This window comes from Fulmarus glacialis, unplaced genomic scaffold (genome assembly GCF_000690835.1).
Source record: "Fulmarus glacialis isolate BGI_N327 unplaced genomic scaffold, ASM69083v1 scaffold27712, whole genome shotgun sequence".
Taxonomy (NCBI): domain Eukaryota; kingdom Metazoa; phylum Chordata; class Aves; order Procellariiformes; family Procellariidae; genus Fulmarus; species Fulmarus glacialis.
The window spans coordinates 1,838-24,189 of NW_009200193.1; the positions used below are offsets into that span (position 1 = coordinate 1,838).

Sequence of the window (22,352 nt, forward strand, 5' to 3'; positions counted from 1 at the left end):
TCCTGCTGCTGAGAATGCTGCCATTGCTTTATTTCTACATTTTGGGTTCTTTCTATCTTAAAAACCAAACAAAATGCCACTTCATTTTATTCGGGGTTTTTGGGTTTTTGTCCTCTAGTGCTAAACTGCATGTTTTGTACCTTAGCTTTCTTCTACTGGAATGCTGAAACAAGAAAAATTTTCACAGAAGAATCATCTTTGTATGGGAAAAGGATGAGAAAGACAAACTCTTGACTAGTGAGAGAAGCACCATGTTTGATGTTTAAGTTTACAAGCAGTTAGATCATGGTGCTGTAGTTTGGTATGTTTAAATTTTGGGAGTAAAGAAAGCTGAAATGCTTTGGCTCCTGTGGAGTTGGACCACTAGTGGGTCTGTGTCCTTAACCTCTTAGCCACTCTGCTTCCTGAATTACTTCTTTAAGAATAAACTCACACCTAGATTTTGAACTTCCAACCAACTTTTGCTGGGCTTGCCATGATGTGTTTTGTAGATATTTTGAAAACTTTTAATGTAAAAGCTAATTATAGCCTTTTTTTTAAGGATTTACTTTTGTGTTTAATTTGTTATGCCTAGAAGCTGCCTTCATACAAAAAGAGAGAGGATATAGGGGAGCGATGAGAGAAACTGAACACCTGAAATATAAAATACTTCTTGACAACTGTTACCCTGAAGTCTAAATTGCATTTCGTTACAGTGCTACTGTTGTACTTGTGTAAAATGTTGTTTAAGTTAGAGAAAACTTACCTAGTTTCTAAAAAGGCTCACAAATGGGACCAGGAGGTTACTACAAATAAATTATTCACCTGATCTTCCCTCAATTTAAGAACAAAATTTTTAAAATCATAGTCTCATCTGGCTGCTAGTACCTGTGACTTCATTGGTTGGAGATAATCATGATTATTGTATTCCCCCGTGTTTTGTTCAATAACTTAATGCGTTCTCTGCTAAATATAAAGCTTGTTCTCTATTTGCCATGAAACTTCTAAAATGTGTAGTTGCCCAAAATAAATAAAAAAGGCTTTATTTTCCTGGTGATGACTGATCTCTGATTCCTTCCTCCCTCCCTCTTCCCCTTCATCTGTGAAAATAGCTCTGGAAGTTTATTTCTGTAACTTTCTGACAAGTATACAGTCAGAAAAGAAAGTGTGGTAGGCATGGGTCCTCTATGGTTTGCACCTGTTGGGAAGGATAGCATTTTGGTTAGGAAATGAATTCATGCATTGGTGTGTTTCGGTAGTAAGATAGGGCAGACTTGTGCTGTTGATGTGAATGGCTGTGTGTCTCTGCTTATCTCTTTGGAATGAAATAAAGTAACATTGGTTGAGGTTTCTGGTCAGAGGTATCTAACTGGACTTGTAACCTGCTTTGAAAAGATGTTCCTGCAGGTTTGTTGTCATCTTTCTGCTGCCTGTAGCATTTGTTCTCCCATTTCAGTAGTTCAGGGAGAATAATTAGGCAGAACTGATGAGATCATAGAATCATAGAATCATTAAGGTTGGAAAAGACCCCTAAGATCATCAAGTCCAACCGTCAACCCAACACCACCATGCCCACTAAACCATGTCCCTAAGCGCCTCATCCACACGTCTTTTAAATACCTCCAGGGATGGTGACTCCACCACTTCCCTGGGCAGCCTGTTCCAAGGCCTGACCACTCTTTCTAACGGAGAAGAGTTCCAATTTCCCACTGGTCTAGCAAGATGTATCAGCGTAGCAAGGAGTTGAACAAATGCTAGAGTCGGTGTCAGGGAAGCAGTGGGAGTTATGGAGCTGTAGAAAGAAAGAGGGAGATAGGCTTCCTCTTTCTGTTTGGTGGCAACGAGCTTGGACTCTGTCTTGGCCAGCTGCATTGTGTGTGGTTCAGAAAAACAAACGATGGCATGGGAAAGAAACTGAAATAAGGGGGGGTGTGGATTTTTATTTTGAAAAATAATTACTGCTAATAGTGTTGTTTTGTAATAGCTCAACAGGAGGACTTAATTTTGGAACTCTGGGCTCTTCCACTGCTACAGCAACTACGTCAGCTCCTTCAGTGGGCTTTGGGAGTGGACTTTTTGGATCAAAGTCAACCACTGGCTTTACACTAGGAGGCACCAGTACAGGTAGAAAAATTTGTTCTTGTACAGCAGAAATTTGAATCAACAGTGAAGAAATAAATCATACGTACACAAAAACTGGGTCATCATAACGTGCTTTTTTTTTATAGTAGTTCTGTAGCTCAGAATATTACGTAGTTTTGTAAAAAGGCTTCATTGAACAATTTAAAAGGTCATTCATTGAGAATTATGCAGTACCAATGCTCAGGAACACAAGTGCAGTTACCAGAAAACTGTGCCTGGGCCTATGTGTAAATTGTTCCATAATTTGAATCCTGATGTTTTCAAGAAATCTAACTCTTCATCCAGGATGCTCAAAATTATGATTTAAGATTGAGGTATGTTTTGATCTGAAAAATATTTAAAAACATTGTGAGATTGTTAGTATTTGTAATGTGATATTTGTAATCCTGCAGTAGTAAACATTTCTAGTTTTGTTGTTTGGGTTTTTTTAATGTTAGCAACACGGAGGAAGAAATTTATTAATATTTTATTAGGTCTCTAATTCAGCCTATGAACATACAGATTCTTATAGGAGCATTGGAGTGCAACAGAATAAAACTTTTTTGACTGGAGGTATTTTTTTTCAGCCATCATGCAGACATAACTTAATGAATTTTACTTTGGCTCCAATATTGCTAGACAAAATTGTCTTTTTTATCTTGTATACTTGTATGAGGGATAGGGGAAGTTCTAAGAACCAATCTACTAAAAATAAATTCATACAGACTTAAAAGCCTGTATTACTGTGTTTGGCTACATTGGGATAATTTTCTTTTAGCTCTCAATGATTCTTTTGATCTTCTAATCAGATGTTTTTTAAAATATGAAATGGCATAGCACTGTGTTCAAAATAATCTCTTTAAATTATCAGTGGGGCAGAAACCCTAAACCAAAACACAGGATTTTAAAGACTTTGGACTCTATAATCCTCTTCATTATACTGTAAGTCTGTTTTACATGCTAATGTTATGTACTGCCATATGGCTGAAAAAAACACTTGATAGAATTACTAGTTTACATACTTTTGTTTACCTTCATTTGTTTGACATTTCAAACAACTTGCTATACTGCTGTGTTAACATCAGCTTCACTGTTAGCAGATTTTTATAAAGAAAAATGATGTTTTTTGAAGTCAGTTATGCTTTGATTTATGCTGCTGGTGCTTACAAATACTGTTTCCTATGTTAATGTTGTTTTGCTTTCAACATACTACAGAAAAAACTTGCATAATAGTCTGTGTATTGTCTCATAATGTTGCATTATTTCAGTGTTTTATTTCATGTTTTTTACTATCATAACTGCTCTGTGGTCTTCAATTACTGTTCTTATTCTGTTTGTTTGTTTTCATTCTTAAAGCAGGAACAGCAACAACTATTGCTACAGGACTGACACTAGGTAAGGACCTAATTTGTATTTTAATGTTATACAGGCAAAAAAAATACAGATAGATCTTTCTTGTAATGTAGAAAGTTAGTGGTCACATGTGAGCTTTTTCCCCATTACTAATTGCAATCTGCTTTGCAGCCCAAATGTTAAGGCCAGAGTGGAGCCCTGCAGTTCTCGGCACTGTTACTTGTTGTTAAAGGATTATTCCATTCCTATACAACAGTGACAGTGGTCATAGTGAAAAGCTAGACTTTGTATTTATGTCCCCCTTATTAGTTTCATCCTTCAGCAGAAGGGAGGTGGAATATGTTACCAAAGAATTCTTCTTTTTTTGCTCTAATGAACTTTGTGTGAACAGGTCTGTTTGGTAATTACCTCTTTTAGAAGAATAAAGAGGGTTGAACTGGGAACAGACCTTGGGAATATTTTACTTTTGTTTCTCTGATCTTTAGTGACTATTTTTCAGCTGTCATTAGAAATACAGGAATATGTGGGTAGTTGTTTGGTTTTGGGTTTTTTTTTTCTTTTTAAACACCAGGAACTGAGATCTGATGAGAAACTGAGCTTGAGTATCACAAATATTGGGGGTGGGGGTGGTGCTACAAGACAGACTGCAGTTCGAGAACTTAGCAAGCCATACTGTGAATAAATAGGAAAAAATAGTGTTGGATAAAGAAGCAAATGAAATGGGCAGAAGAAGGGAGGAGCAGCAGCTAATCCAGAACAGACTGTGTGATGCATAATCATACGTAGCAGTCAGTACTATGCAGGTGAACATTAATTCTTCTCAATAGCTGAATGAAATTGTCATCCAAAACAAACACACAGCAGTTTCTGAGAATACCAAGTATGTGTTTCTTATGCATGCTGTTGTGGTTTGTATATGTATATACACACTCCTCCTTTACTTTGGAATATGGATTCTAGAATGTAAAATGTATTCTTACCATGAAAACAGCAGGAAGTGGAAACTTTATTTGTTTTACTTTAAAAGTGTTCAAAAGCAGAGTTTGAGGGAATAACATCTCAACATATTTTTCATGTTTACAAAATGAAAAGATATGTGTATTCATTTTGGTATGCACATCCAATTGAGAATTTTTAGTCTGTATTTTGGGCAGTATTGTTTATAGCTCCATTTACCAATATTTGATTCATCTATTAGATGTTCTTGTTGGAAGCTCTTTTTTTTTTTTACAGTTTTTTTTAGACTACCACTAGATATAATTGCCAGTCCATGATTAAAGTCCATTGGATCACTAGGAATTTTGGAGCAAAAATGCCTGTGCAATTAATGAAAACCTTTGAGATTTATGAAGGTGCTATGGGTATATTTTACTTGATGCAAGTGATCTTGCATGCCGTGGTGCTCATGATGGTTAAATGGGAATAGTTCAGAAGAGAAGGTGAATTGAGCATTTATTCTCAAACAGAATGTTCTAAGAGTGATAATTGGTTTTGGTTTCTTCTAGGCACGCCTGCTACCACATCAGCAGCTACCACAGGCTTTAGTTTAGGTTTTAACAAACCTGCAGGTTCGGCCACACCATTTGCTTTACCTGTTACTTCTACCTCAGCGGGTGGCCTATCATTGTCATCTGCTCTTACATCGACTCCCGCAGCAGGTAGGAAAAGGTTTAGGGGTTTTGGGTTTTTTTGGGGGGGTGGGGTTGTGTTTGTTTTTTTACCAATAAAACTTTATGGTAAAACAGTTCTACACTTTATATTTTTCTAGTATTTACATAATTTTGTGGTACTTTAATAAGAAGGTTCATTGGACTTCACTAGTTCTAAATTTGGGTACCCTCATACAGATAGACTTATGGGCAGTATACCATGTGATACAGGCAGCATATAATCTAAGTCATTAGAAGTGTAGCAAGAGCTGATTTGTCATGTAAAATAATTATTTTTGTTATTGTTAACCCCACTAAAGGTTGAAAGCTTCCTACTTGTGCAGCTGAAAAGTTTGGAAAATGTCTATCTTTTGTAGATGGCCTGAAATAGTTCACTAGTAATGGAAACAAGGTTTTTCCAGTGTAGTTCTCATACTGGCACATATCTGCCATCATATTTAACTCGGCTAAACTGCACCGTGCATTATGATTATTAAGTCTGGAGTTCATTTTTCCTAACCTTAGGAGTCTGCATTTGAGCTCAGCTACCTGTGCCCTCTGTGCTCTGTCCCTTTATGCCTGAGGTCTTTCTCTACTCAATTCTTCCCTATCCTACTAAAAGCTGGGATGCTTCATTCCAGAAGTGGGCTCAAACTACCAAGGAAATGTTCTTGTATCACCTGTCTTGTGCAAAATATTTTAATGTTTAACATAAAACATTAATATTTCAGCATTTTAATATAAAAAGTCAATAGCACTTGTTAGATCCATTATGCCGTAAAATAAATTCTGTGCCAGGTTCTAGATTCTCTAGTGTTCTGGGGGACTCTCAAAAATTTTGTGTAGTTGCAGATAAATATGGACTAATCAGGATTATGATATTATAGAACAAAATAACATATAATTCAAAAGTCTCTATGGCTTTGTTTGGAAAATCTGCAGGAAATAACGATTAAGTTTATTATCCAGTTATGATAAAGATGCTGTTCAGACCTTTCAGTTATTTCAGGTTGTCTGTGGATGTATTTGAATGCAGTGTCTGCATGAAGCTGGTTTGCTTTCTCTGCAGGAACTACTGGCTTTACATTAAATTTGGGTGGCACAACTGCTCCAACTACAAGTGCTTCCACAGGCCTTTCCTTAGGAGGAGCCTTAGCAGGTTTAGGAGGTTCACTCTTCCAGAACACAAGCACAGCAGCAACAGGTGAAAGTTACTTTAGTTTTTTCCTGCTTCTGTCTCAAAACATTGAAATGTAATGTGTGATTGTAAAAATTCATAATGTAAAATTTAGTTTATATAAAATCTTAACACTGTGAAAGTATAATTTTTAACAGTGTTACAGTTAAGAACAGTGTTGCTATCCATGGACAATAAAAATGAAATCTGCAATCATTGGCTTCTTTCTCATTCTTAAATTCACTTGTACTTAACACTTTTTTAAAATTAAAACACAAGCAAATCTTTGTCGTTGCCATAATTGACTCAAGGAAGTTGATCTTCAGTGTGAGAGAGCAATCATATACCAGTATATCCTTTAATTGTGGAGAAGTTGAAAGCTCCTTATTTTGGTGGCTTTTGGTCTGAATAAAATCTTTAACTGTCAGTATTGTCATTTCATGGCTTCCTATCTCTTTCAGCTCTAGAGGAAAAATTTATTGTGCTGTGTTGTAGTCTTGGTAACACTGTTCTTAAACTCTAAATGAAACAGAAAGATACTTAAGATGCTGATAAGTTAGCTATCTAGTTAGCTACCTAATAATGTGAAGAAATTACATAAAACACTTGTGTACAGTTGTATGAAACTTCATGAATCTGTTTTATTCTGTTTATTTTGCATTTTTTTAATCCAAATGTAGTTAAATGGACACTGAAACTGCAAGCAAGATCATATGTACTTTTTGTTTGAAGTAAGTTTTAATTATCAACATTTTAAGTGCAGAAATTCTGTTTGCATTTCTTGTAGGGCTTGGGCAGAATGCTTTGAGTTTGACTCTGGGGACAACTGCGGCTCCTTCAACTACTGCCAATGAAGGTCTTGGTGGCATTGATTTTAGTAGTTCTTCAGACAAAAAGAGTAAGTTTGTTTTAAAGCGTTTTTTTAATTGAGAAAATTATCAGAGCACTACAACAAAGACACTATTTCATTGTGTTAGGTGTGTGGAATTAAAGCTGACAACTTCAACTTTTTTTTTCCCCTCACCTCTTGCAAGGCATTTCAGTTCATTTCATTCTTAGATATTGTGCTTGTATAGAAGAACAAGATTTTGGTTGCCAATGCAATGTAATGTAAATTTATTTATTTAAAATAAGTATAAGCCAATATCATACTTGAGAACCAGGATCTAAACCCTTTAGCCTTTTGGGAGTGAAGACTCATAGGGCGGTTTGCTGAAAAGCCGTGGCAGACTTCTGAACAGCTATATGTCAAATAGCCACTAGAGGGGGGAGCAGAGCTATGTTTGAGTAATGCATTGCAAATACAAAAAGTACTCGTTTGAAACCAGCTTTCTCCTTCTGTAACAGATCCTTACACTTGGTTTCTTTTTTGGAAAGCCTGCACGATAAAAATGTCCTATTTCTAGCTGTTACTCTTCAAAGCTGTATTTCTGGTGGTGCATAGTTCCATCTGATACATTCTATCAGGTTGTTAAAACCAGTTGTAAAACTTTACCTCTGTGGTAGCTTTAAAATACTTAAGTAAGGGAATATTGAGCATTGACAAATGGACCCTTATTATTTTGTCTTGCTTTTATACTTCCAGAGTAAGCTTAACTAAAGCTGATTCTAAAATGTGCATTTTCTCTGGGGAATCAATGCTGTTAATTTAATCTCTTGATTCCATTCAGAAGCCAAATTTTAAATTAGGTATACCAATAGCTAAAAGAGAAGGAAATATAGAAACTCTATGAAACCACCTTTACAGAGTAACATAAGTTGCGGAGACGTAGTTCTTCATACTTGTAGAAGAGATGGCATATTGACTGTCCAAACTGGAGTCCTCTGCATGATGTTGATTGGTTTTGGAGTTTTGTTACTGAAACTGGGAGTGATGAAAAAGCTCCGATTCTTAGTTCTTATGGGATTTCCACTGCTACAATATTAGGATATCACAACACTTACATAATGTACAAATGTCTTAAAATGAGGACCAGAGAACCACAGACTCAAGATCTACTTCAGTCTGACATCTCTCAACATTGTTTTGCCCAGCTCTTAGGGTGGAAACTTGAATGAGTACTTGAATTCGCCATATGTTGCATAGTGGAACTGGGTGAGTTGGACTATCATTGTCAGGATGATAAGCAGACATCCCTTAGCTAAGCAGTGGGAAATGTCGAAGGAGACTGTTTTTTGAGTTTTCCTTTTTAATTTAGGTTTTAATTTAGGAGTGTTTCTCATAATGGATAGTGCTGGCTTAAGCAGCCCTGACAAATATCCTACCTGTGTGCTGCTACTCAGTTCTGTCAGTACAATTGTTTGTGCTGCTGTATGAGGAACTGTGTTAAAGTTTGAGAGTGGTAGGGTTTTGAGGTTTTTATTTTTTTTCCTTCCTGAAGAAAAAGGAGGAGGAGATGTGGCTACCAAAGAAAAGCACCCTAGGAATCCCAGGACAGATAAGGACTAGCACCTGTGTTCTCTCTGCTGCAATTGGTTATAAAAGCTTTTCCTTCTGGAGACTATCTAGTATTTCTTTAAAATATGGCTGCAGGAAAAGAAGCTGTTCTTATACATACTTTCCTCATGTATTACTAAGAAGAATGTAAAAAATGTAAAAACTGGAGCACTCACTTGGTCAGAAAGTAGCAAAATCCGATTTCAAATTTGCATCTTTTACTTTGTAAGTATTGTTCTGATATAGAGCAAAGGAAAAAAAAAAGCAAAGTATACTTAGTTTTCTGCCTAATTTTTAGGTTATCAGCTGAAAAAGGACTCCTAAATTCTGGGTGTGGTGTGGTTGGTTTTTTTTTTCCTTCTTAGCAAAGGCATAGGGAATGGTTGTGAGATTCCAGGCTCTCTAATGTACTGGGTGATAGAGTCTGCAGACAATTTAAGTAGGTGTTGCTTCTAAAAGCAGTAGCTTCTCCTGGCAGGAGCACTGGCTTGTGCAGCTTAAAATCTTTGTGGCACTAGCATTAGCTGCATAGCTACTTTCTGTCTTGGTGGCACTGAGAAGTGAGGATGTGAATTGCATCCAGCTGAAGAAGATGAAGCCCACTTCTTGGACTTTGTGAGTGAGTGGTCTTCCTTGCAGACTGCTACGGTATGGGATGCAATTACTGCCCCTGGCCACGACTAGAAATAGTCACGGCCTGTGTTATGCACAACATTGTTTTCAGCTCCATTCTGTTACTCAGAGGCATTTGGCATCTTGATCCACAGATGTGTGGTTTGAAGTGTGTAGGTGGTAGGTAAGCAGTAACATCTTCAGTTCTGTAAAACCTCATTCATTACTGGACTTAATGCAATAGCAGAATTCTTAAGGAAGTCTAATGGGCAAACCTTCATTAGCGTCGTATTTGAGAGGAGACTGCTATTGCTGAATTTAAATGCTTGAAAGTTTAGTGGGTGCAGGTCTAAGTGAGTTGTGGTTGCATAAGCAGGAACAGATTTCTTATGCAACTGCAGTTGTTTATGCATTTGTAGTGACTTGTATAGTGACACAAGATGTTTTGAATTACTCTATGTGCCAAGAAATTAGCACCTCAACTGTTGAACCATTGTTCTTGAAAAGATATTTATCTGTGAAGGGGGAGTAAATTAAAATCTTTCTTTTATGGCTAGTCTAGTCTGTTTCCTCTTATCAAGAGAAATCAAGCAGATTGTAGTCATTAGTTCTTCCCTAAAATCTCATTAAGGTTGTTTTGTTTGTTCTTCAAAGCTTTATTTCTGACCTACAGTTTTTATTTTCTAGGTGACAAAACAGGAACAAGACCAGAGTAAGTGTCAGATTTTCTTTGCATTCCATGTCTTATTAGAAAACAGCTAAACTAAGTATGTTGGCTTTTCTACCACTTCAATCTTGAAAAAGGCATAAATGTAAATAACCAGCTTTTGCAATATGGCCAATTTAGTAATGGTGGTTTATCATTTTGAACATTGCAATTTTCCCATCGAATGCAATACCTACAGCTTATCTGGCATCTGCTATAGACTGATCATGTGGTCTGAAGAATGGTTTCTGCAAATGTGTACAATGCTTACACCACAGGCTTGGACCCTGGCATAGTATCTGTGTGCATTAGTCCAAATCATTCCTAGTTGCGGCATACATGCAATGGGTGCAAAACTGTGTAATCAGTCACTTCAATGTTTTCATGATATTTAGTAATCATGCAAAAATGTTTGGCAGTATTAAAGCACCATCTAAACATGCATTGTCTCTTGTAGAGATAGCAAAGCACTGAAGGACGAAAATCTACCTCCAGTAATATGTCAAGATGTAGAAAATCTACAGTAAGTAGTGTTTTTTATTTATGATAGTTGTTTAGCTAAAGTATTGTATGCTGTTGATGTTCTGTGACAAAAACACCCTACTGCAGGCTGCATGCAGGATAACTTACTAGCCCAAGGCCTTGCGGCAGGTTAACCTTGGGAACAGAGTAGATGGATAGCTGAAGTCTTAGGCTGTTTTTTTTTTCAGCCTCGCTTTTCCATGTATTTACACAAATAGGCATGCCGAACAAATATACTCTTAGAATCTGATCCATCTCTCCCTGGGAGTATTAAGCCTGTTGCACATGCGTAGTAAGTATTGAACCTTATATCCATATTGCATTTGCATTGTGGATCTTGTATGGAATAGAGAGAACTGCAAAAGGCAGGAAGGAGGCAGGTTGTAGACTAGTCAGAGGCTGTATGTATTTGTGTATTTGTGAGTTCAGAGTAGTAATTATTTTCACATAGATGCTATATATTGGCTTTTAAATATATATAAATTGATAAATATCTTAGTTTATCAGGGTTCAGCATAACATGTTTAAACACTTGTTATTGAAGTGTAGGGGGGGTTTAGGTGTTTGTTTTTTTTTTTTTACAGTATTAGCATGCTAGGAATTAAGATAATACTATGCTATTCAGTAATTTTACTGTTCAGTACTTGATTTTGGAAAAATTATTTAATAGGTATTTAAATAATGTGACTGAGAGGTAAACACTTGTGTATTTCAGGTTTGATATCTTATGTTTCTTTCCTCCCCACCCCCTTCTTTTTCCCTTCCCCAGGAAATTTGTGAAAGAACAAAAACAAGTTCAGGAAGAAATTAGTAGAATGTCCTCTAAAGCAATGCTTAAAGTACAAGAAGACATTAAAGCTTTGAAACAACTGCTGTCTGTAGTTGCCAGTGGATTACAGAGAAACACTCTTAATATTGACAAGCTGAAAGTGGAAACTGCACAGGTATAATTGAAGATAAATTTTGTTATGTAGAGTTTGTATGTTGATTATTTCATATAGGATAACTAGCCTTCTTTATCCGTTAAGTTAAAACATGTGTCCAAACTAAAACAGTTGTAAACAAAGTGAAAAATTGAATCCCTTCTAATCTATTTGAGGTTACTGGGGGAGACTGAAATCTGTGATGTCAGTATTTTCAGATAAGTGCAACAGCAATAAAATGACTTTTATTCAGGAAAGCTTTCCTACATAGCAAAGGCAACAGAGGGGAATGTGTGCCCACTTCAGTTCAGTTTCAGTTATATATTCAGCTGCTAGCGAAGATGTATTTGTAACAACATGCTGGACTCTGGAGCAGCAGAAATGCAAGTATGTTTTCTTCTGATGACTTCTAAAAAAACCAAACAAAAACCACCCCATAACATTTCAGGGACCAAAATATCTTAACTAGCACTAGTATTCATTTAGTGAAGTTGAGTCAACTCTGTCCACCAGTCTGCATGTTAACTGCAACCAGTTTGAGATCAAGTTTTGATGCAAGTGCTTTTCAAGTTATGTTCTGTACTACTTTTTATTTCATCAGGCATGTCAAGGCTGCTTGCTATATAAATAAGTGTATTCTAAAGTAAAAATGTTGATTTTTCTATATCTTGTGATACCAAAAGGAAATACTTTATAGTTGTGCCTTGCCAACAGTTTACTGTGAAAACAAAAACTTGTTACTGATATTCTCATGTTTCTGTAAACGATGCAGTTGAGAATAATCGCAGACCCAGGCACTGAGAAATTCTTAATGGTAGAGTTATTAGAAATATTAATCAGAAGTGTATGCTGTAATTATCATGCATAAAAAGATCATTTCTATAGAAAGAGAGACGTTTTTTTGAACAGTTAATCTTTTTTTTTAAAAGGCGAAATAATCCTTTTTGTTCTATTTCTTCTCTTTTAGGTATGTTACTTCCTTGCACTTGACTGTTGCTTTTTTCCCCCTAGTCCGCAATAATCGTAACAGGATTTCTGAAGTACGATAGAAATTAGACCTTATCTCTTACAGTTTAGCGCAATATTTTCTCAGCGTCTGAGAACTCAATGTGCTTTCAGTATGTGCTGTTGTTTGTTCCTTCCCTAAACTTCTGTTGGTATTTGCAGTTCTCCAACTTTCTGGCAGTCTATTCTTTGAAGAATTTCTGGTCAGATTCTATCACGGTGTTAACTTGAAGAAAATATTTTATGTGAATGAACAGTGGAGTTGTAGCTATTTTTCTTTTTGAACACTTCATACAGAACCTTATCTTTTATTAATTTTCCCTATTTATTTAGGAGCTAAAGAATGCAGAAATAGCATTACGAACACAGAAAACTCCTCCTGGTCTCCAGCATGAAAATACAGCCCCAGCAGAGTGAGTTACTGTTATTCATAAAAAACAGTCAATAATATAACTTGGAGAAGAGAAGACTCTGGGGAGACCTTATTGCAGCCTTTCAATACTTAATACTTTAGAGGAAGGATGGGGACAGACTTCTTAGTAGGGTCTGTAGCAATAGGACAAGGGATAATGGTTTTAAACTGAAAGAGGGTAGATTCAGACTAGATATAAGGAAGAAATTTTTTACGATGAGGGTAGTGAAACACTGGAACAAGTTGCCCAGAGAGGTGGTAGATGCCCCATCCCTGGAAGCGTTCAAGGTCAGGTTGGACGGGGCTCTGAGCAACCTGATCTAGTTGAAGATGTCCCTGCTCATTGCAGCAGGGGTGGACTAGATGACCTTTAAAGGTCCCTTCCAACACAAACCATTTTATGATTCTATGATCTTCATAATATGAATATTTTTTCTGCTGCTTGTAACATTTGTACCGAATGCTTCATAGAATCAGTATTTTATTTCTACACTTAATTTATATTTATTTCATAGACATGAGAAATACAGTCTTTACTCTCTTTCCACTAGTAGAGGGATGTCAAGAATGTCATAGAACATAACCGATGCAATTAATTAAATGAAAATCGGCAGCTAGTATTGATCAGATTAATAAAAATAGTCGCAAACTAGTGAAGTTTAATCATACGATTTCATTGTTTTACTCAGCTACTTCAGAATCTTGGTTGAGCAGTTTGAAGTACAGCTGCAGCAATACAGGCAACAAATAGAAGAACTGGAAAATCATCTTGCTACTCAAGCAAATAATTCACACATAACTCCACAAGGTAAATGTTTCAATTTTAATGTTTCGTACATAAAAATTAAGAAATCTTATACCTATAAGAAAAACTTAATAATTAATTTCCTCTTTTGTTATTGTTGGCTTTTGTTATTTAATGTACAGAAATAAGCCTTCAGATAGATTCTGCAGTTGTTCAATGTAAAGATTTTGAGTTAAAGGTTAAATTCATAAAGGTCCTCGTACATTTTAAGATGGATCCAATTCCTGAGGTGCAATTTGTAAGCCTGGTTTGTTTTGACATCCACTATATCAGTCTCCCTCCCTTCAGCATCTAGCTGTTACAAGGCTGATGTCTGGCACCTTCTGTCTTGCACTGGGCTGTCTGACCAGACAAATGTGGCTGTCTGCTCTGCCAGCTCCAGATCAAAATGGGAACTTTTCCTTAGTTTGGAGCCTGTTGGTATTGCCTTCAGCTCTGAGTGAAAATTTAATCTTTTTTGCTGCCACATCATTCAATCTTGGGAGAATCTCTCTGGTCAGAGATTACTGACCTCTGGACAGCAGTCTTCTGGTTGGTTACCATTCCTGTGATCATAGACATTTTTATCTTTTGGGCCATTTTAGGTACAGATCCTGCAATAAGCAGTGATTTCAAGTGCGTGTCTTTGTGCCAAATGATACTTGAACTTCTTGCCATCACAGGATGGTACCTAGACTCTCACCTTATATGTCAAAAACGAGGACTGTCTAGACCTAGCTTCCAGAATGGGAGATCTGCTGACTCTGTCTTCCCATGTCATCTTCTTGTCTGTCCAGAGTATGAGAGGGATGCCTTCACGGATTTTCCTCAGATTTTTCAGCAGTTTCTGCTATAATCTAAAGGTTCCTTGCTTGTGCAGGCAAGGCTCAATCTGTTGTGCCAGCATGCTCAGACTGTCAGCAAATGATCTAGTGATCTAGTCAACACTGTATTGCATATGTAGCCTTTACCATACAGGAAGAACTTCCTTTACCATACAGGAAACCAGAATGTCGTGAAAACTTTGAAATGTCTAGTATTCAGTATCAATAAATTGCCTCCAGACTCTTTGGAAACTTGTGGCCAGTCTTCCTAGATACCACTGCCTCCATAACCCTGCAGGCTGGCATGAGATTTATTCCCCAGCTCTTCTTTTTCAGAAAAAAATGCAAATTATAATGGAGAAATTCCTCTATGGAGAGACAGACCTTTTCAGTTCAAGAATCATTTCTAGACCTATGCATCTTCAAGAACTTGATAGCTACTATTTGCACTTCATAGGTTATATTGCATCCTTCAGAGGAGATGCTGTAGCTCATCTTTTCATAGTGAAAGACCACTTCAGCACTTTTCTGTCCTCCATTTTGGTACATAGTTTCAGTGCTGCTTTCAGAAAAGCATTTTTTGTCAGCAGATGCCTCATTTGGCCAAAACCTTTGAGATTTCCCCTTTAATCCTAAAGTTTTGCATTAGTTGGGTCAGTGCACTGAAAACACTTTCATATCTGTGTAGGAAGTAGGATATCCTAAATCTAAGACTTTATGTAGGCAAGGAGCTCCCCATTGTGTTTCTCTGTTTATGATATGCTTGTGGGTAGAGCTAGAATAAGTTCCTGTGATGCTTGTTAATCATGTCTTTAAAATGTAAGTAAAGCTCCCATTCTACTGCTCTCTTTGGCAAAATCAACTGAACACTTAACTGTGCTTTAAGTCAGAAAGAGTGGAAAATATATACAAACGCAAGAAAATCTGCTTTAACTATATTTATGTAAAAACCAATGAGGTAAAATGTTCCTGTGTAATTAGATAAAGTTAGGTTAAATAGTATTTGTTAGCTTTGCTACATGATAGAGTCATAGGAAAGGAATTACCATGTATATAAAAATAAATCTGAGAAAAAAGTACTTTTTCAGAATGAAATTTGAAGCCCTTGTGTCACCCATTGCTCTCAAATTCTGTATTTCTTATAGACGTTAACTTGTTCTCATGCAATTGTTTTCGTGTTTTGTGCTGTATGGGTTTTGGGTGGGCTTCTTGCTGCAGTAGAAACACTAAATCTTTTCTCCTGGTAGTAAGATTGTCACTTACCAGTATTTTCTATGCCTCTTACAGATTTGTCTATGGCTATGCAGAAAATCTATCAAACATTTGTAGCTTTAGCTGCACAACTTCAATCAATACATGAAAATGTAAAGGTATGTTGTTTTGATGTGTTCCTGTGTATTTAATGAAAGAACTACAGAGAGTCACTTTTTGAAAAATGTATCTTCAGATTTGTTTTTTTCTGTTAAATTAACTGCTTTTAAAAATTTTCAAAGTGTCCTGGAGGAGTGCTTTGATTAAAAAAGTAACTTTTGTTCAGCTGAAGTCTAATTTGAATTATTTACTTACAGGATAATAGCAACTGACCACAATCATTTAGGTTACAAAATGTTTTTCATTTACCTCCTTTTCCTTTTTAATTGTCTATCAATTTTTGAAATGTCTGTCTTTGAGCTCATGCTTGTATGTTTTGTTTTTTGCCCAATCTCAAGCAAAGATGATCTAAATCTGCTCTTACTCAAATAGGTAACTCAACTAGGGAAAAAAACAGTATTCATATGTAAGATTTTTCAACATATCGAAGAATTTTGGTTCTGGCTTGCTTAATTTTTTTCAACCTGATTTTCATGGGAAGTCGTGTATAGAAAAAACCAGACTACTGTAAAAAAAAAAAGCTAATGTATCAAAGGTCCTAGTTAGGCTTTTTTTTTTTCATCATGGACTCTGGCTTGAATTTTCCATTTACAGTTCTGGACATATTGACAAAATGTCAGTGTTCTACAATCCATCGTTTTTCTTGAGACCATCAGAACTCTTCTTGGTTACAGAAAAAAACTTGGAGAAGAGTACAAGTGTTTGATTATTTCTGCTAAGTGACTTCCTTAATGGGAGTAGCTGTGGTAAATCTTCTGCTTGTTTCCTTCTCAAAGCTTCCTCTGCACAGCATTGCTAGTTCTGTCAACATCTGAAACTTTTTACTTTTCCTGAATAAAGTTCGGAACACTGAGGATCTTGTACGAACAAGATTCCTTGCATTGCATTGCTTCTGTCAGCATGGATATTCACTGGTTTACAGCTACCTGCCATCAGATATTTGTGCTGCTCTCAGTTAACTCAGTTTTGGTAGCAGATATAGAATATATCAGCTCCTCCATAATTTTTGCAGAATTACACACAAAAGATTCCAAATGTGTTCTAGGCTCTTCACTTCTGAGATCTGAGTGTAGCCTGAACTCATGCAGTGGTCTTTGTGATGATACATTTTTGTTGCTCTTCAATATGAAGAGGGGATTAGTATGCAAGTATAAGCAATAGTATCTTCAGTACCTTGTCAATGTGACTGAATAGGAAAGACTTTACTTCAGCTTAAGAAGTATTCTACTGCCTGAAACTAAGGGGTTGGTTTGAGGATTTTTCTTTCTTTTGGGGAATTCTTTTGAGATTTAATCTAGTGGGTGGACATGAAGGCTGGTATTTTGGAAGACACAATTATAACTAAAGCTTCAAAAATCAGAAAAATGAATGTACTGCTTAAGTGGATCTGTCATTCTGACCATATGTTTTAGTTTATCAACTAGGAGATGCTGGGAGAGGAGAGCAGTTTTGAAACTGCTGTCTCTGCCTTATTTGATGGTTGTGATATGGTTTGTGAAGACAGAGCTGTGACCACAATTCATTCCTTAGTCTGAAGTCGGCTTTCTGGTTTGCACATACACTTTGATTCAAAGGTCTGAAGTTGTAGAATAACATGGCCTGAAACATCTTTGCACAGGTCTAGTTGTTAAATACTTTATATCGTATTAGAACGTATAGATACATTCTGTATCCAAGGTCAGTGAAGAGTAAAGTGTGCTTGGGCACAATTCAGGTAGAGAATGTCATTAAATCATTCTGCATAGATTAGCCTTAAGAACTGCTCTACAATGTCTAATGGCATTTGTCAGCTCCTATGGCAGTCAGTATGGCATTGTATTAAATCTCATCAGAATTCTACAAATATCTTTTCTCTCCAAAGACAGCACTCCTGGTCTGATAATGAGGTCATTCTTTCTGTGTGTTTCCTGCTGTTGCTGATAGATTTAGGATTACAGCTGTTCAAATCCTGAGTCAGAATTTTTGGACTGTAAGCTCCTCTTCTCGGAAACAAGCATATCCTTAGCCAGGAACACAGGACATAGTATGCCTTCCATAAAATTTAATTGAACCTACTGTTCTATGGTTTTAATAAATCTATTACATTTAAAGATTCTCTGTTAGAAGATGGAAATCATTCTGTCAGTTCTTTAATTGAAGCCATTTATTCTTTTTGTTACCTAAGATATCCATAATTCACTCATCTGTGATAGATAGAAATGGCTCATTTCTAGGTGAACAGACCAAGCTAGGTGTTGCCACAGAAGGTGGGGTTTTGAGAGGAGAAGGGGCATAGGCAAGGGGAGGGGAGACACAACCAACAGATTTGGGCTACTTGTTAGTCTAAAGCAGAATGATCTATTGCATTTGCGCTGCATTATGTAGTTGATGAAATGCATCAGAAACAAGAGTGAATTCTAAAATTCTGGTAGCTTCTTTAGCTTTATGCTAAGAAGGAAATGCAAATGAAAGGAAGGAAAGAAATACAGGCGAAAGTGATAGGGGAGCAAAAGCAGACTCCATGCAGAAAGGGTAGCACTGAAGAAGTGTGTTATTTTGTGTTGTAAGCTAGTAATGTGGCTGTATTTAGCCTCTTAGGTCAGCTAGTACAGTGATACAAATTGAATTGTGCTGATTTATACCAACTTCGAAAGATTTTGATACCATTCAGTATGTTAGTCTGTTACACTTGACTGCATTGCAGAATTTAAGTAAGGAACCTGTTCTGGCTGTAGCTGATGCAAAACAGTTCTCTGCAGCTCATAGCCTGACTAGATCCTTTCAGGTTGGGGGGGGCGTTTTTTTTTTAAGGGAATGTTATTTATAACTCAGTGTCTCTTTCGTTATTAAGTTAAGGTTTTATGTCAAATACACTGAACTAAAATGGCTTCCCCCCACCCCCTTCAGATGCTCAAAGACCAATACCTTGGCTACAGGAAAACCTTTCTGGGAGATGCCATGGATGTGTTTGAGGCAAGACGAACAGAAGCTAAGAAGTGGCAGAGCGCGCCACGTGTTACCACTGGACCGACCCCTTTCAGCAACATACCAAATGCAGCAGCCGTTGCGATGGCTGCAACACTTACTCAGCAGCAACAGCCTGCTACAGGTCTGAGTGCATTCAAGTTATAGATTATTAGTGTTATGACAATAGTAAATTTGTGTAAAATTTTCTATGAAGTCTTCCTTTGTGTTAGACTAAAAATCTAAACGTTGTGATGAGCAAAGTTACTGATACATAGCCAATAGAAAAATGCAGGGTAGACTTAGCAATAATTATACAACAGATACTTAATCTTGTGAATTTACTTGTATTAGTGATGTTTACTGTATTGTTCTAACTTACCCCTTGGAATGTGAGTCTTCACTCTTAAGTAACATCTCTGAATACACATAGTATAGCCTCTTTCCAGAATTGTATGGTTATAGTAAATTATTTCAAATCGGTGAGGAGAGAATATCTAAATGCATATTACCTTTTTCTTATGTAAAATTAATAATGCATTTTTATATGGCACTTTGGAACTGTAAAATGAAAAATTCTGTAGAACAGGAAGGATAGTGGAGCAAACATGTGGAATAGGAAGGCGGGTGCCTGGCTTTCTATTTTATAGCCAACTCCTTTGTCAGGGTGATGTTGGAGCAGTTTTTGCTTGCCATTCTGCTGTTGTGAATAAACATTAGAGAAAGTAGAGTGGATCAGTGGTTCTGTGTGTGCATGTGTGTAAGAGGAAGACCAAAACAGAGGAAATGCACGACCCACTGTTAATGAAGAATGGATACGTATGGCAAAGGAAATAACTTAGGCACCTTAGTTGACATTGTTATACTAACCAGCACTTCTCAGAGAGGGATTCCTGAATGTAGACAATTGAATTAATATTTAATCATTTAACAGAAATAAGATACATTCCGTGTAATTTTACGTGAACATGGATATGTGTCTATGTCAGCAAATTATGAAAAGTATAGGTGACTTCATTCTACCATTTATTTTCTAAAATGTGTTTATCGTAGGTGTACTGAAAGTCATATTAGCACCTTTTCCTTCTCTTGTCTTATAACAGCAGTCATATTTTGAATGGTTTTAATTAGAGACCTATGCAGCAACCACCCTAAGTTTGACAAATTATTAGACTGTGCTTGCCTTCTCCATAAAAGGAAAATACAATGTGCTTCCAGCCCTGGCTCTTATAAACAGCGAGGAGATGGGTTTAAAAGACAAATGTGTTGAAATATTTTGAACACAACAAAAAATGAAGTCTTTATGAAATATTTCTCTTCTAAATTTCCATCACAGACTACAATCTTCCTGTTGCTGCTATGTTAATCCATTGAAATTTTGTTGAAGTGACATCTGCAAGAGTCTGGTTTTAAACAGAAAACATGAGATAATGTAATGTCACACTTCGGGGTTTTTAATACAGGTAGAAGTGTGGCTTGTGCAGCCTAATGTTGCCAAAGTAGTTCCCTCTCCCTTCATCTTTCTCCTTGTCTCATGTTTTTTTAAAATACTCTCCACGGTCATTACAGGATTAGTTGTGTATGACAGTCATATACTTGGGATGTCACATTTAAAGTTACACCTGCATTTTCATGAATTGGGGTGAGGGATTTTAACTTCCTCTTCCTAGTCCAGATTCAAGAGAACTGGTAGTAACTTTGGTAAATTGATGCCACTTATGGCATGACTTCATTAATATTCTCTTAGGAGTAGGAGTGAAGGCGGGGGGGGGGGGGGGGGGTGTGAAGCAGAATTGACCTGTACCAACACACCCAAGGTAAGGTGACTTTATACCTTTAGGTATTTTGTAACATTTTGTAGTGAAAGGAGCACATGGGAGTGTGTGTAGGTTGGTTTTGGGTGGGTTTTTTTTGGCTGGTTGTTCTGGCGAAGTATTTCAAAAGCCAAAAATTTGCCAACTACAAGAGTGATGCAGATAGAACAAAGCCATTAAGTTATGTCAAACATGCGAACAAAAGTAGACAACAATTTGTTTACTACTTATTCAGTTGGAATACTGTTACCCTCCATGCAACTCACTTGAGGACCTGGAGAAATAGAGGTAGGTTGATGTTTTGAGTGGCACTTCAAGAGTACTTAAAACTCTTAAAAAATAGGGTTAGGTGGAACTTCAAGTCATCTTTTCTGTTCCTCTAGCTCAAAAGCAGGATTAGTCAGCCCTGAACTATTTCAGAGATATCTTAAAGTCTTAAAAGCTTGCTAGAAAGAAAAATTTCACAGCTTTCCTAAACTACTGATTTCAATGCTTGACTTTTTGCCAACAACTTACTTGAAACTTCCTAGCTTCACATTAAGGCTGCCACTTTTTGTCTTACTCTTAGTGGAAAAGGAGAAGAATCTATTCTTTCAGCTTTGCAGGAATCTTTAAATATTTAAAGACTGCCTCCTCTTCATGTCCTTTTCCTTGTTTGAGTTTTCAGATGGCCACTTGCTGCAGTAAAACTGCAGATGTTTGCATGTTTTAACTTTGTATTATGTTATTATGAATTTGATAAACTATCTGCTAGAAGTTAAAACCACGCATATTTCTTTGAAAGATCTAGATCCTAAAGAGTGGGATAGATGAGGAATGGTAGAAGGTTATGAGAGAAAAGGCTATGAAATGAGGTGTATGTAAAGGGGGGGGAGGGAGTGTCTGTGTAATTCCTGACCTCCTGTTGCTGTTCTTAAAGATAAGAATAAAACAAGAAAATTAATCTGGGCTTTAAAGTTTTTGACTAAAATCCAATATACGGTACTCAAGTATTGAGGGATCAGGAAGGTTAGTCTCTTTTTTAAAAATATTTGATGTTTACATGTTTAAGTCTATTTTGTAAGATTAATTAAGAGTTAGTTACTGTTCTTTCTCTGAAAAAGATAAATAAGTTATTTTAAATTTCTCTTCAGAAGTCAAAAGTTTAGTAGCTACATCTAGGGTGTGGGATCAGGGAATGTTTCCCCAGTTCTTGGGTGTTGATATGCACCCTATTGTTGATATTTATTTTATCTCTGTATGCCAAGACATGTCTGGCTTCTACTGAAATAAATAAAGCCAGTGGATCCCGGCCATATGGAAGAAAGGGAGCAAAGATGCGCTCCACTGGTGTCTTGGGATGGATTATTATCCATTAGGATGATTAGGATACCAGGACTGGTGTGCACACTGAAGCATAATTTTTGTACAGTTTTTTGAAGCTAGAGTTATTAAAATTATGCTTTAAGTCTTGTCTGCACACAACCTTTCTCCCTAGTTTAGCACTTTTGCTCTGAGCACAGCTTTATTGGTAGCAGTGAGGCTGGTCATGCTTTTGTGCAGTAGCAGCTAGAGTTTCAAGCACTGCCTCGCCTGCACCTTCCCTGAGCCATCTTGAACAGCATGGAAGTTAAAACGATGGTGACTAGTCTACCTATTATTATTGATGGGACTAAAGTAAAAGATTTTAAAGGAAATTAAAGCCTAGTGAACTAAGAGCTGTAAATGCATAAGGCTGAAA

At 36.7% G+C, this 22,352-nt stretch overlaps 1 protein-coding gene across 1 annotated transcript in view; it reads left to right on the forward strand.

Annotated features, from left to right (window-relative positions):
* The first annotated feature begins 1,876 nt into the window (after positions 1 to 1,876).
* Positions 1,877 to 22,352, forward strand: part of NUPL1 (nucleoporin like 1) — a 32,461-nt gene continuing 11,985 nt past the window's right edge. The window contains 13 exon segments of the mRNA XM_009573522.1: positions 1,877 to 1,912; positions 1,914 to 2,103; positions 3,460 to 3,495; positions 4,959 to 5,111; positions 6,172 to 6,306; positions 7,067 to 7,177; positions 10,016 to 10,040; positions 10,492 to 10,557; positions 11,326 to 11,500; positions 12,818 to 12,897; positions 13,586 to 13,704; positions 15,792 to 15,874; positions 18,762 to 18,963. Coding sequence (XP_009571817.1) covers positions 1,877 to 1,912; positions 1,914 to 2,103; positions 3,460 to 3,495; positions 4,959 to 5,111; positions 6,172 to 6,306; positions 7,067 to 7,177; positions 10,016 to 10,040; positions 10,492 to 10,557; positions 11,326 to 11,500; positions 12,818 to 12,897; positions 13,586 to 13,704; positions 15,792 to 15,874; positions 18,762 to 18,963 — 1,411 coding nt within the window.